At 40.5% G+C, this 14,352-nt stretch overlaps 1 protein-coding gene across 4 annotated transcripts in view; it reads right to left on the bottom strand.

Moving 5' to 3' along the window:
• The window catches only part of LOC129762022 (uncharacterized), a 118,086-nt gene that overhangs the window by 10,907 nt on the left and 92,827 nt on the right, over positions 1–14,352 (bottom strand). For all 4 annotated transcript variants that reach the window (XM_055759973.1, XM_055759972.1, XM_055759974.1 and 1 more), the window contains 2 exons: positions 1,154–1,413; positions 988–1,080 (listed from right to left, as the gene is read on the bottom strand). In XM_055759973.1, the coding sequence (XP_055615948.1) occupies positions 988–1,080; positions 1,154–1,413 (353 nt within the window). The remainder of the gene's footprint in view (positions 1–987; positions 1,081–1,153; positions 1,414–14,352) is intronic.

The following is a 14,352-nucleotide window of genomic DNA, read 5'->3' as shown; positions in this document are numbered from 1 at the left end:
TTCCATTATATCTACTTGTTTTTTCTCGATTGTGTTTATATTACATGCATTTTTATTTTCTTTTTTTGTGATAAAATGATTAAAATCAATCAATGTATTTCCTTTTCATGTTTCATAACAAACCAATACAAACGAGAGACGAGCAGTGCTGGAAGCAGCGCTGCAAGCAGATCGACGCCTTGCACATGTTGGCAAGAAAGTGGCGTCAAATTGTTCGACGAATGCACATGAAAGGTCGATTACTCGATTGCAAAGTGACAGTATATGGGGTCGATCGTTGACATCATATCGACCCAATCTTGGTCGTCAAAACGGAATTTGGGTCAGCAGTAACAGCATTTCACGCTTTACGTTTTCAAAAGGGCCTATCTCTTTTGATCGATTTTATTTATTGACATCTGCTTGGTAGACGGATTCTACGGTATTTTTTTCAGGTAGTTTGATAAACGAGGTTCTCTTCTAGTACCCAGTTTGTCGAACACATCAGGAAATGCTTTTACCATTGAGTTATCAACGATAAAGAGAGAATTGACCAGAACAGATAGGTCCTATTGAAAAGTTGAGCGTGATTTTCTGATGTGTGATGTGACGATAAGGAGCGTGAAAGGGGACACCGTTTATCAAACTACATGACAAAACTGGAACAAAATCCACTGGAAGGCAGTTGGATATCGAAAGAGAAAATCGATCAAAGAACATAGGCCCTTTATACATGTTGATCGAGATATTAAGTTTTTTTTTTAATTTCAACTATTTTGCGATTTTTGCACCTAACCTGGTTCGAGCTTTGAATGCAGGTGTGTAAAATCGATTGTCGGCTTTCATCATGCTCAATTTTTGAAAAACAAAGCGAATCGCAATCGAAATTCCACAGAAACACATGCAAAATACAATGAAATCAAAACGATACAGAGCCAATCTCGAGGGGTGCTGCTATAAAACAAACAGTGGTTCCAGATTCCAAGTGGTTAGAGCTACCCTACTTACTTTTTTGTGCGAGGAAGTCTCGATGTATTTGGCTCCAATTTTGCGGGCAAAATCCCAAGCCGCCGACACGGGGACAGGTTTCTCGCCTTGGGCCTAAAATTGACAAATGAAAAAGGGTATCAATGTGCTGACCGAGAGCTTTATTTGCATTTCGCCCCAAACTCACCTGCAACTTCAGAACCGTGCTCTGATCATTACGCAAATCCGACTGCGTTCCCACCAGAACTAGTGAGGCTTTCAGTTTGGCAATTTCCGGCTCCCATCGGGTTGCAACGGCGCGGAACGATTCCGGCTGGACCACCGAGAAGCAGAGCAGGAACACATCGGAACCGGGATAGCACAGCTGCCGGAGGGGATCCAGCGCATCCTGGCCGGCGGTGTCACACAACGTCACGCAGATCGGTCGACCATCGACGCTAACGTCCACTGAAAAAAACAAGATCCAGAGAAAAATAGGGGCTTTACTATAAAGGCAACACCGCGTCGGAGCTCGAGGAGCCAGCGAGTCTCGCTCGCACTTCTCGTTTGATCAAATGCAACCTCCGTTTTCCTCCGTCATAAATTATTACCAACCGCTAGGCCGCGGAATCGATTGCAGCGAACGGTTTATGCATTCACATAGTTCGAATGCACCGATCGAATCGAGACGAGGTGAGCTACGACTTGATTAAAAACTAACGATACAACAACAGTTGATATCTTAATTATGGAAATTTTCCGTGCCATTATCTCGGCCACTCTTCGGTTCTGGTCTGCAATGGTTCGGACCAAGGCGATAGGACGGCGGCATTCGATTCCGTTTATATCTGCCGGCAGCTCGTCGAAGCGAGGGACACAAATCCAATCGGAGCAGAGGGACATGAAATAATATGCTCGACCTTTTTGCTGTCTGGAACGAGTGTCGGTCGGACCGGATAATCCTACTTCGAACTTATGCATATGGATGGCCCTAATGAAGTGTGCCGTTATACACACAAACACGCGCATACAAACTGATCGGATGGAGTGAAGGCAAAACTATTTCCGACATATAATGCCCCCCGTCTGGACGGAGATGGGAGTAATCATTTGTTACCCCAATGCATTATTCCCGATATAAAATGTGCCACCTAACCTCAGTGCCGAACAGAGTCATTAGTTTCGGTTCTCGGTAATCCTCGTCGAAATGTGTAAATGATTCGATCGATAATTGCCCCTGATGGGTCACTTTGCCCGCAACAGGCAGCTGCCAACTCATCGCAACGGTCTGACTCGCAGAACATCACAAATTTTTGTCTTTCAGATTGACTCCGTAATTGATTCGATTCCGGGTGATGCCAATTCAGTCCCATTAGTGACGACTGGTAGTGCCTACGGAGTCAATGGGGCAAAAACTATTCCACGCATACCGCTTTGGTCCGCTTTGGATCCATCCCAAACCCACGCCAGCGGTGTAGGAGAGACCAAAATAAATCCCGACGCAAAAAACCCGCCAGTATGGATCGGTCACTTCAAGTGCCACAACTCCTGCCAACTGATTGACAAGTAATTATGGCTATCGGGTCGAGGAATGATGCGTATGCAAATTGAAGAACCAAACTTGTGTGACGCATCGCTTCAGGGATAACCGACCGTTCGAAAAAAAAAATGCTGCAATTTTTCGCCGGTTTCCAGTGATTGATTTTTCCCTCGAGAGGGGAACCAAGCGACGGAATCAGGTCAAGCGAACGAGATCCGGAGAGTCGATCGTCGTCGACCGCAAACTGCATTTTGTTTTGTTTTGTTTCCTCATCAGTTTGCATTGTACGAGTGAACTGCAATTTCTGTTCCCAGCCGGCGAACATTTAATTTCATTCAATTCGTTATGCGGTGAGTCGAACAAGCAGAAATATTTAAAATCCATGTTTTCTGTTTACATTACTCAGAATTTTCCAACTGTCATTGCCGCTTCAATGACAATCCAAAATGAATGCCTTCGTTGTTGTCGCGCAACACAGCAGGCTATTGAAAGATGGCAATTCTGACAGCGGAATTATTGTTGTGTTTAGAGATGGGCAAAACAGTTCACTTTGATGAACGGTTCACTCACTAACCGTTCATCTACGTGAATCAGTTCTTTTGAACCGTTCTTTCGTTCAGCGGTATTAAGAACAACATAGAATGTTGGCTGGAACCCAACATCAATAGACAGCTATTAATTGATATCGTTGGATTGGATAGTGTACGTATGGTATTTATGTAATAATTTGATCCGCACAAAATATGTGCAATTTTTCATATTCTCTTTTTGGACAACACACTGGTTCCATGTAAGATTACATATTTCATAATGTTCATTCAGGGAAAAAAATCAACAGCGATTTTCACTAACAATCAATCATACAAACAATCACAATAACACGTACACGCAATAGGCCAATCAATGAATTGAAAGCCACGAAAAAACTTTTTTCTCAACATGCCCTCACTATAAAATTTTATGTTTACCTAATCCATGAATCGCCCCAGATTTTTTTCTGATAATCACGAAATATATGAATGTTAGGCGGAATTGAAAGAATACATGTAATTGAAAATATATATTTTTGCTTTTAAAACTACGAAAATTTAATTTAATTTTTAACACAAAATTGAGTATACATTAACAAAATAAACCCTGCGTTAGATGCATTTTGCTCATCATGACAATATCGTTTTATTTTCCTTACAAGCGTTCTCGTTATATTTGTTCATTCCGTCCAGCGCAAATCAGTTCAGCTGCACTAGCTCGTTCGCAAACAGTTCGCCCGCAAACACTTCGTTCTCAAACAGTTCGTTCCCAAACAGTTCACTCTCAATCAGTTCTTTCCCATACAGTTCACTCGCAAACAGTTTGTTCACAAGCAGTTCACTCTCAAACAGTTCACTCGCAAACCGTTCTTTCGGAATCAGTTCGTTCACAAACCGTTCGCTCGCAATCAGTTCGTGGGGAGAACTACCGTTCTTTGAAAAAGAACGACAGTTCGTTCACTCTTTTCGGCGAACTAGTTCGTTCGTACCGTTCGTGAACGGTTTGCCCATCTCTATGGTAGATGCATGCAAGGTAGAGATGGGCAAAACAGTTCACTTTGATGAACGGTTCACTCACTAACCGTTCATCTAAGTGAATCAGTTCTTTTGAACCGTTCTTTCGCTCTTTCGTTCAGCGGTATTAAAAACAACAAAATGTTAGCTGGAACCCACCACCAATAGACAGCTACTAATTGTTATCGTTGGATTGGATAGTGTACGTATGGGATTAATATTTTTGAAATTTAGTAGGGAAAGATAAGCTGCTTCTTCTTTAAAAGTAGCAAACTGTATGTGAAATTATATTAATCGGCCGACAAAAGTATATGTAATAATTTGATGCGCACAAAGTATGCGCAATTTTTCATATTTTCTGTTTGGACAACACACAGGTTCCATGTTCAGAGAATTCAGAGAAAAAATTGAGCGGCGATTTTTACTAACAATCAATCATACAAACAATCACGATAACACGTACACGCAATAGGCCAAACAATGGATTGAAAGCAACGAAAAATTTTTTGTCTCAACTTGCCCTCACTATTAGATTCTATGTTTACCCAATTCAAGAATCGCCCCAGCTTCCCCCAGTTTTTTTTTGATAATTAGGAAGTATATGCATGTTACGCGGAATTGAAAGAATACATGAAGTTGAATTTTTTTCTAATTTAATTTTTAACCTGAAAAAGAGTATACCTGATAATAAGTAAACCCTGCGTTACACGCATTTTGCTCATAAATGACAATATCGCTTCATGTTTCTTAGAAGCTTTTATCCATTCCGTCCAGCGCAAATCAGTTCAGCTGCACTTGTTCGTTCTCAAACAGTTCACTCTCAATCAGTTCATTCCCATACAGTTCACTCGCAAACAGTTCGCTCTCCAACAGTTCACTAGCAAACCGTTCTTTCGGAATCAGTTCGTTCACAAACCGTTCACTCGCAATCAGTTCGTGGGGAGACCTACCGTTCATTGAAAAAGAACGACCGTTCGTTCACTCTTCTCGGTGAACTAGTTCTTTCGCATCGTTCGTGAACGGTTTGCCCATCTCTAGTTGTGTTCGGTTCGTTATAAAAATGGGTGTTTATCAGCACTATCGCTTCACTTTTAAATCGATTTGTGCTGTGGTGCAAATCGAAATCATGATGGAACCATTTCCATTGTGTCGGTTAGGTAACTGAGTGTTTTTGTGTGTTCAGAAATTTTCCTAAAAACTTCGGCTTCAAACTTTCTTTCCGAAAACAATGTACCACAAAGTTGAAGACATCACTACTTAGTGCAAAAGGACGAAAGTTGTCTGCCCCCTTTGTGTAATGGCCCAGCTGCGATGAAATCTCCATGGGATGGAAATTCCGGAACCTAAATCAAAAGTTCTGTGTACGCTTCGATGTGTAACGAATGGTCGTCTCACGAGAATTTGAAACCAGGTAGACACACGGACCCTGCCGCCCTCGGGTTGCTGTTCAAATATTTAGTTACACTTTCTTTCAATATTGAAGAGCTTCGAGCGACGTGTTTTCGTAGGCGCCGCCACCGCCTCTCACTTGGTTGCGGAAGCGTGCGCCTTTGGGCACTGTTTGCTCTTAGTGTCGATAATGGCAGCATGTTGAGGTCCGGCGTGAATGTTTTGAGTGGCAGTTTTTCAGTAGTATGACGGAGATTGAGGTTTTCAACTGTTGATGGAAATCAATATCGTCCAGTGACATTCAATTTTCTGTAGCTTCGGATTCTATTATCACGGGGCGAATTAATCTAGATCAGCGGTACTCAATCTTTTGACGTAGAACTACGTCTTTCATTAAGAGTGCCAAATCACGGTCAGGTTTTAATGAAATAAAGTTAATGTTAATAACTATTTTAGCCGCGAACGGAATTTGTCGATTTACATACGAAACGAATCGGAAATTCCCTAAGATTTGTTTTTTATGCTATATATTACAATCCCCTGGTGTGTAAACGTGTGTAAATTGATGAAAACTAGGAGCATTTCCATTTTTCCATACATTTGTTCTGTTTATTTGTGAGCTTCCCTACCCGTGACGACAATAACGAGCAACTTATCGGCGAACAACAAAGGGGAATGATTTGAAGTCTCCGTGAACAAAGAAAAGAGAAGAAGAAGAACGAAAGGGAATATTTGACTAGAGCATAAATATTGGATCTCGTTGAGGCAAATTTTCAGTATCGTTTTCAGTATCGAAGCAATGAACATCGCTTGTGCTTCCTTGTTTTGCTTCATCACATGTCTTCGTTTCGAATTAAGCTGTGGACGCGACCAAATTACTTACACAATTGTGTGGAGAATCATCAAACTAGGCCTCGAAAAGACCAAGAAAATAATTGTTGAGGAATTTTGTGTGTGATTTGGTTTCGTATGACAGTAGCAAAACTATCTCCACCAAGGATGACAGCTAAGCTAATCGAAATATTACTAGAAAGGACTTCTGTTGAGAAGAGCGCAAACCGGAAATAAGTGTGTGTATATTTAGTTGCTCCAAGCCATCGATATATAACTTTGTGTGCGAAAGGGCGAGCATCTCAATCCGTATGTACAAATAGCACTTCTTCGCTATGATGAAACCCCATTTGTATCTGCTCCCGTGTGAATTGGCCCTGTCGCGCTGCAACAATCACCTAATATTTTGATGCTATGATGAACGATTGTTTGATGGTGCAAATTATGCAGCCGCGATCTATATAAATAAAAAATATAAGGCCAAATGTGTTGCCAAGCGCGAAATCCGAAAAAGGAATCGCCTGATTTGAGCCATCTTTATTTTGATGTATGTGTCTCTGCCCATAGATCAATGTTACGGAGAGAAAAATCGGAAAATTTTTGGAAAACTCTGAAGGAAGGTCGGAAAATTCTAAAAATTGATTTCCCATGTGTTTTAAAATTAGGGTAAATGATCTTGGTTTGTCCAATTTGGGGTGTTTTTACGCAACTAGTAAATGCAAATCGATTTTTCTCCATGAAAATCACACATAATCGATACGAGTTTGGGTTTGTTGAAAAGCTCCAAGTCTCTAGTTGCTAATACTACCATAAGGTGTTGAAATTATTCAATTTTTTATGTTTTTTAGCGATTTTCCTTAAAGAAGAATTATGATCATGGTTTGACCACCTCTGATCATGGTTTGCCCAAAAAAAATGATCATGGTTTGTCCGGTTTTAGAAATCTCCATTTTTGAATGAAAACATTCGAATTCACAATTAGATGTTGCATTTATGCTTATGCTTGAGTTTACTGTCATCATATTGATTCATTCATAATCTAGGCTTTCTTCAGAATATTGCCTTTTCTTGGGCATTTTAGAAGTGTTCACCTCAACACAATCAACACAGAAAAACCATACTTCTGCTATGCGCGAAGCACACCATAAACAAACATAAACAAACTGCAGCGCGCCAAGCGGTTGCCATAGAAATCATGTGGACAAAACAACATTATTGAATTGGACAACTCATGATCAGAATTGAGTTCATCAAAATGCGTTAATTTAATGCTTTAGCTATGTAAATCCGATACAAATGGTGAGCAAGCATGATGTTTACAATATTTATAAGCGTTGTAATCTAGAAAAGGTCTGAATACGTGCCAAGTAATCATCTGGTGATCGATTAAAAGTTAGCTCGAATGAGGGGCGCATTGACACAAATAGAAGGTGTGTTTTATAATCCTTTAAAACATGTGATTTCGTAAAAATATACTATCAAACTACTATAAATCATGTAAAAGGCAGTTTCATTTATATGTTTCGAAACATTCGAAGGCCTTATTTGACACAGGAGCGCTGAATTAGAGCATTCAAAAAAGTGGGCAAACCATGATCATATTTTCGACTGGACAAATCAAGATCATTTACCCTACATCATGATAAGCGTTGTCGGCCCATTTGCGCTATTGAAATTGATCTTTGTTTGAAAGTGGAAATTAATTTTCAGGCGGAATAACGCATTCCTATTTATATACACCCATACCTACGGCCTAGATACGTTCCACGAAATTCAGCCGCAAAGCGGAAAGCCGTATAAGGAATCAATTATTCTAATACAAAATAATACAAATTCAATCAGGTCAGTTCCAAATTTGTTAAATATGTAACATGCTTTATCATTCAAAATGCATTTTATCCTTTTATTTTTATTTCATTTGAATCAAAAATTAAATTCATTTAAATCAAAAATACATACATAACATAAACATAAAACATACAATACATACAACATACCTACATAAAAACCAACAATAATCTATAAACAAAATTGAAACAACTTCATGTTACATGGAATATGTGTATGTATACATACCTAATTTGTATATTGCTCAAGTTATTGTCTCGCAAATATTTTTTTTACTTCTGTACAAAAGTGATTTTTGAACCAATCCTCTATTTTTTTGCCGTTATAACGAAACATTTTAGGCTGTAAATCGGAAACGTGCCTGAATTGAAGAGGGCCGTTATAGCGAAATGCTGTAAAGCGAGGTATGGGTGTAAATAAAAAAGGAAAGCCAAAAATGTGGATAATCGCAAAATCCGAAGAAGGAAAGGTCCCGTCTTCATTTTGTTGTATTTGTTGTATTCTGCCCATAGAACAATGTTATGATGAGAAAAAGTTTAGAAATTTGTTCTATTCATATTAAAACAATAATTTTGGGCGGGACGGATTTGCCGGGTCAACTAGTGATAAATATAAACAAAGAGGGAGGTAGCGGAAGAGGAATATTTGCGCTAGAGTATGAATAATGGATCTCTGCTGAGATAAATATTCATTTGTTTTCCGTCATCATGAGAGTTTTGTTGGTGCCTTTGACATTGCCTCAATGCATCGAACTGATGCGATGGCGAAGCACGCGTTAAGGTTGTGCGCCACATAATTATTTGAAGAATATCGAGCTCAACCATAGTGACTGGAATGTTGTGTGTTATTTGAGTTCGCGTGCCAATCACAAAACTGTCTTCAACAAGGATGGCATTTGCGCTAATCTTGATCATAATGAAGCAACGCAGCTCTTTTCGAGTTTATTGAGATTAACAGACAGATGATGACGATGTTGGATTAAAGAGGCATTAAACTTTTCTGTTCATTCGCCTCTAATAACAGACAGAATTTATTTCGTTTATTTAAATATCAAAAAAGTAAATCTCGTTCTAGAATTATGTACGTGATTTGGTTTCGCTTGCCAGTAGCAAAACTTTGTCCACTAAGGATAATAGCTGCGCTTATCTTGAGCGTGAGAAAGTTATGTAACCTTTTTCGAGGCCAGTAATATTAACAGAAAGCGTTTCTTTTAAGAATAGTACAAAACGGTGAAAGGTGTTTATGGGCCTGATCACGACCGTCACTTCACGGTGAAAACTAAGTGAATTGTATACAACGTTATCACGGCTGCCACCATGTGTACCGAATCCGGAAGAATTCATCCGTCGTGACAACTTTGATGAACTCGGTGTTATTATGAATACAACGACACTGTCACGTCACGGGGAAAAACAAGTATATTTGTCACTTGTGTTTGATGGTGACTAGTCACGCGGAATGGAGTAAGTTTAATTTCGGATTTATTTAGCTTTTTTGCTAACATTTAGAATCTTGCCTTGCTTTTTAAGAAAGAAAAGATAAACAAACAGCAATTTACCCGCTTCGTAGCATTTTTGGAAGGAAATCCTGACGTATCCAGATGATGTAAATTTGTTTATTTGAACTCGATAAAAGCGCTATGGGATGTAATTGAGGACTAAAAACGTAGCTCCCGTAGACCGATTGAGACATGGTGAAAGGTCTGATTTCGATTGTCCTAAATTAATAGCAATTTTTTGTTTCTAATTTAAGGATTAGACTAACAGAGAGTTGCAACCCCATAAAATGGCAAAGCAGGCCACTGGCCCAAAACGATCATTATGATTGATTATGTATAATATTGATTTGTTGATATTTTGAATATAAAATAATAACTATAATGTTTCTCCAACATTGCAGAGCTGGTTTTTGTAATTCAAACATTCGCAATTGGTGGACAAGGCCCGAATCAGGACGATAGTTACATCGAATAAGGCCATTGATCTTTTGTTTTACGTAATAGATATTTTCAACGATATTGTTTTGAAGACATACTTTCAATGAAAAAAGTTTCAAATAAGGAAAAATGAATCTATAATTGCAAAGCTTTCAAATTAATAATTTTTCAATTATTCTCTAGTTTTTTTCCATAATTTCGATATCCGTCTAATGAAAATATGAATCATTTTCTGCTTTTGGTAAATTCCTTGAAACTCATCAGATGTTTCATATGAAAATTATGCTTCTGACCGACGCTACTGACCAGTTTCTGTTCAAACAATTATATCAAACCTCATGTCCCGTATATCAAATTACACGAGAATGGGAAGGATAAGAGGTTTAAACATCAGAATCCCATATGGGAGTAGCTCAGATTATACTGATCGTGAGATGGATAAATTCGGGTTTATTCTGAGATATAGAAGATATAAATTGTAGAAACGGTTCTTAAAAAAGGGCTCTAACGTTGACCTATACTGAATACTCCTCACTATTCAAACGAGTAAGACAGAGCTGAGTACAAGAGTATGCGAGATATCGATTAAAGGGTGTGTCACATCAAATTGCATCACGGAAAAAACGCTGTAGAAATTCGCACAGTAGACCGATCCTTTTGAAAATTTTAGACAGTAAAATAAAAACTATTAAACAACTTTTGGCATTTTCTTTTTATCCATACTTCGAGCCCAAGCCCGTATGCTCGCACCTTCCTCTTTACCCCGTCAATAAGGTTCTGTACAACGTCAGGTTGTAGTTTTTTTTGAACAGAAATACATTTTCTCTTGAAGTCCGCCTCCGATTTGACAACTTTTGGGTTCTTCCGGAGGGCCTGCTTCATAATCGCCCAATATTTCTCTATTGGGCGAAGCTCCGGCGCGTTGGGCGGGTTCATTTCCTTTGGCACGAAGGTGACCCCGTTGGCTTCGTACCACTCCAACACGTCCTTTCAATAGTGGCACGAAGCGAGATCCGGCTGCGAGAAGATGGTCGTGCTGCTTCAATAGTGGTAGTAAGCGCTTCTGTAGGCACTCCTTAAGGTAAACCTGCCCGTTTACCGTGCCGGTCATCACGAAGGGGGCGCTCCGCTTTCCGCAAGAGCAGATCGCTTGCCACACCATGTACTTTTTGGCAAACTTGGATAGTTTCTGCTTGCGAATCTCCTCCGGAACGCTGAATTTGTCCTCTGCGGAGAAGAAGAACAAGCCCGGCAGCTGACGAAAGTCCGCTTTGACGTAGGTTTCGTCGTCCATTACCAGGCAATGCGGCTTCGTCAGCATTTCGGTGTACAGCTTCCGGGCTCACGTCTTCCCCACCATGTTTTGCCTTTCGTCGCGGTTAGGAGCCTTCTGAACCTTGTATGTACGCAGGCCCTCCCGCTGCTTGGTCCGCTGGACGAATGAACTTGACAAATTCAGCTTATTGGCGACATCCCGGACCGAACTTCTCGGATCACGTCTAAACTGCTTAACTACGCGCTTGTGATCGTTTCCACTGACGGAGCATCCATTTTTGCCTTTCTTCACCTTCCGGTCGATGGTTAGGTTCTCGAAGTATCGTTTTAGTACTCTGCTGACCGTGGATTGGACGATTCCCAGCATCTTACCGATGTCCCGATGTGACAACTCCGGATTCTCGAAATGAGTGCACAGGATTAATTCACGACGCTTTTTTTCGTTCGACGACATTTTTCCAAATTTACGAAAAATTGACAGTGAAGCATGGCCAACGTGATCTATACTATATATCTGATTATAAGCGAAAGCTGAAGATATAATTCTTAAAAAATTAATTTCTACAGCGTTTTTTCCGTGATGCAATTTGATGTGACACACCCTTTATTAAACTCATGATAGTCATGCTTTATCTCTAGAGTAATTTATAGAAAGAAGAAAGAAAATTACATTCCCATATGTTCAACAACTACATTATTCAAGAGCAACCAAGTATTCCTCCTCATCTTTGAACTGGCGTTTGATTCAGCAATCTAACGCACCAAGCAAATGATTCATGGAATGAGTCCGAATAAAGGGTGTGTCACATCAAATTGCATCACGGAAAAAACGCTGTAGAAATTTAATTTTTAGGAATTATATCTTCAGCTTTCGCTTTAAAATCAGATAAGAGTGTATAGATCACGTTGGCCATGCTTTACTGTCAATTTTTCGTGAATTTGGAAAAATGTCGTCGAACGAAAAAGAGCGTCGTGAATTAATCCTGTGCACTCATTTCGAAAATCCGGAGTTGTCACATCGGGACATCGGTAAGATGCTGGGAATCGTCCAATCCACGGTCAGCAGAATACTAAAACGATACTTCGAGAACCTAACCATCGACCGGAAGGTGAAGAACGGCAAAAATGGATGCTCCGTCAGTGAAAAAGATCACAAGCGCGTAGTTAAGCAGTTTAGACGTGATCCGAGAAGTTCGGTCCGGGATGTCGCCAATAAGCGGGAGGGCCTGCGTACCGTACCGGGATGACCAAGCAGCGGGCGGGCCTGCGTACATACAAGGTTCAGAAGGCTCCTAACCGCGACGAAAGGCAAAACATGGTGGGGAAGACACGAGCCCGGAAGCTGTACAACGAAATGCTGACGAAGCCGCATTGCCTGGTAATGGACGACGAAACCTACGTCAAAGCGGACTTTCGTCAGCTGCCGGGCCTGTTGTTCTTCTCCGCAGAGGACAAATTCAGCGTTCCGGAGGAGATTCGCAAGCAGAAACTATCCAAGTTTGCCAAAAAGTACATGGTGTGGCAAGCGATCTGCTCTTGCGGAAAGCGGAGCGCCCCCTTCGTGATGACCGGCACGGTAAACGGGCAGGTTTACCTTAAGGAGTGCCTACAGAAGCGCTTACTGCCACTATTGAAGCAGCACGAGGGCCCGACCATCTTCTGGCCGGATCTCGCTTCGTGCCACTATTCAAGGGACGTGTTGGAGTGGTACGAAGCCAACGGGGTCACCTTCGTGCCAAAGGAAATGAACCCGCCCAACGCGCCGGAGCTTCGCCCAATAGAGAAATATTGGGCGATTATGAAGCAGGCCCTCCGGAAGAACCCAAAAGTTGTCAAATCGGAGGCGGACTTCAAGAGAAAATGGATTTCTGTTCAAAAAAAACTACAACCTGACGTTGTACAGAACCTTATGGACGGGGTAAAGAGGAAGGTGCGAGCATACGGGCTTGGGCTCGAAGTATGAATAAAAAGAAAATGCCAAAAGTTGTTTAATAGTTTTTATTTTACTGTCTAAAATTTTCAAAAGGATCGGTCTACTGGGCGAATTTCTACAGCGTTTTTTCCGTGATGCAATTTGATGTGACACACCCTTTAGATGGATCGCAAACTTGTCATTCTAAAACATACGTTCAATTAAATGGAATATTATCTCATATACTTATTAATTTTACCTACATAACGTTCAAACGCCCGAAATTATGCAACTGACATGTCTCTTATAAACGGGAATGAACTCTTTCACTTCACGGAGTTTATTTTTACACGCAACTGTCCGTGACTATGATGATGGACACAAAAAGATTAAGTGAAGTGTAAGTGGCGTGAAAGTGTTTTCGACAGTGATGTTCGTGATCAGGCCCTATATATTTAGTCGCGTCAAGACACCAATGTATGCCCCTGTATGCATGCTATGATGAACGCTTCTTTGGCGCTGGTTGGCTTACGTTGTACGAACGATGTCTAGAGGTGCGATTCCGCTGAGGCAATACTAATTAACATGTAGAATTATATTTAATATTGTTGTTGTTTCCATGCGATGCCAAAGATAGATATACGTAGTTATGAGATGTGGAATAATGATGTTGGTGCAACAAGTATACAATCGCCTGTAGTCGAGTGTCTGCCAGGATTGGGCGACATTTAGAAAAAAGATCAATCTTGACGGCTTGATTTTCTAAACGGCGTAGAGATCGCTGATTAAATCGGTACAGGAGAATCGATCTTTGGGGGTCTTTATAGTAACATTGGTTGCGCGTTCGCTTAGCAAACGATCGATCGTGAGTTCAAAACTCAGGGTCCTCATTGACCATCTTTGTGTTGTTACAGAATAACTACATTCAAGCAACTATCATCAGCGATGGAGATCGATCGACATTAACTGCAATTGTATACTTATGACAAACCAGTCACAAAAAAATAATAAATTTTAAACAGGAAAAAACTAACAAAACTCTACTGCGGCGACCTCTAATTGTTCCGTGTTCCGACGGTAACAAAAAAACGCTTCAGCTGGACCTAATGTCACCATCCAATTTCGTCAAAAT

Source organism: Toxorhynchites rutilus, chromosome 1 (genome assembly GCF_029784135.1).
Source record: "Toxorhynchites rutilus septentrionalis strain SRP chromosome 1, ASM2978413v1, whole genome shotgun sequence".
Taxonomy (NCBI): Eukaryota; Metazoa; Arthropoda; class Insecta; order Diptera; family Culicidae; genus Toxorhynchites; species Toxorhynchites rutilus.
Note: the sequence above shows the minus strand (reverse complement) of the source record. Positions and strands in the feature narration are given on the sequence as shown.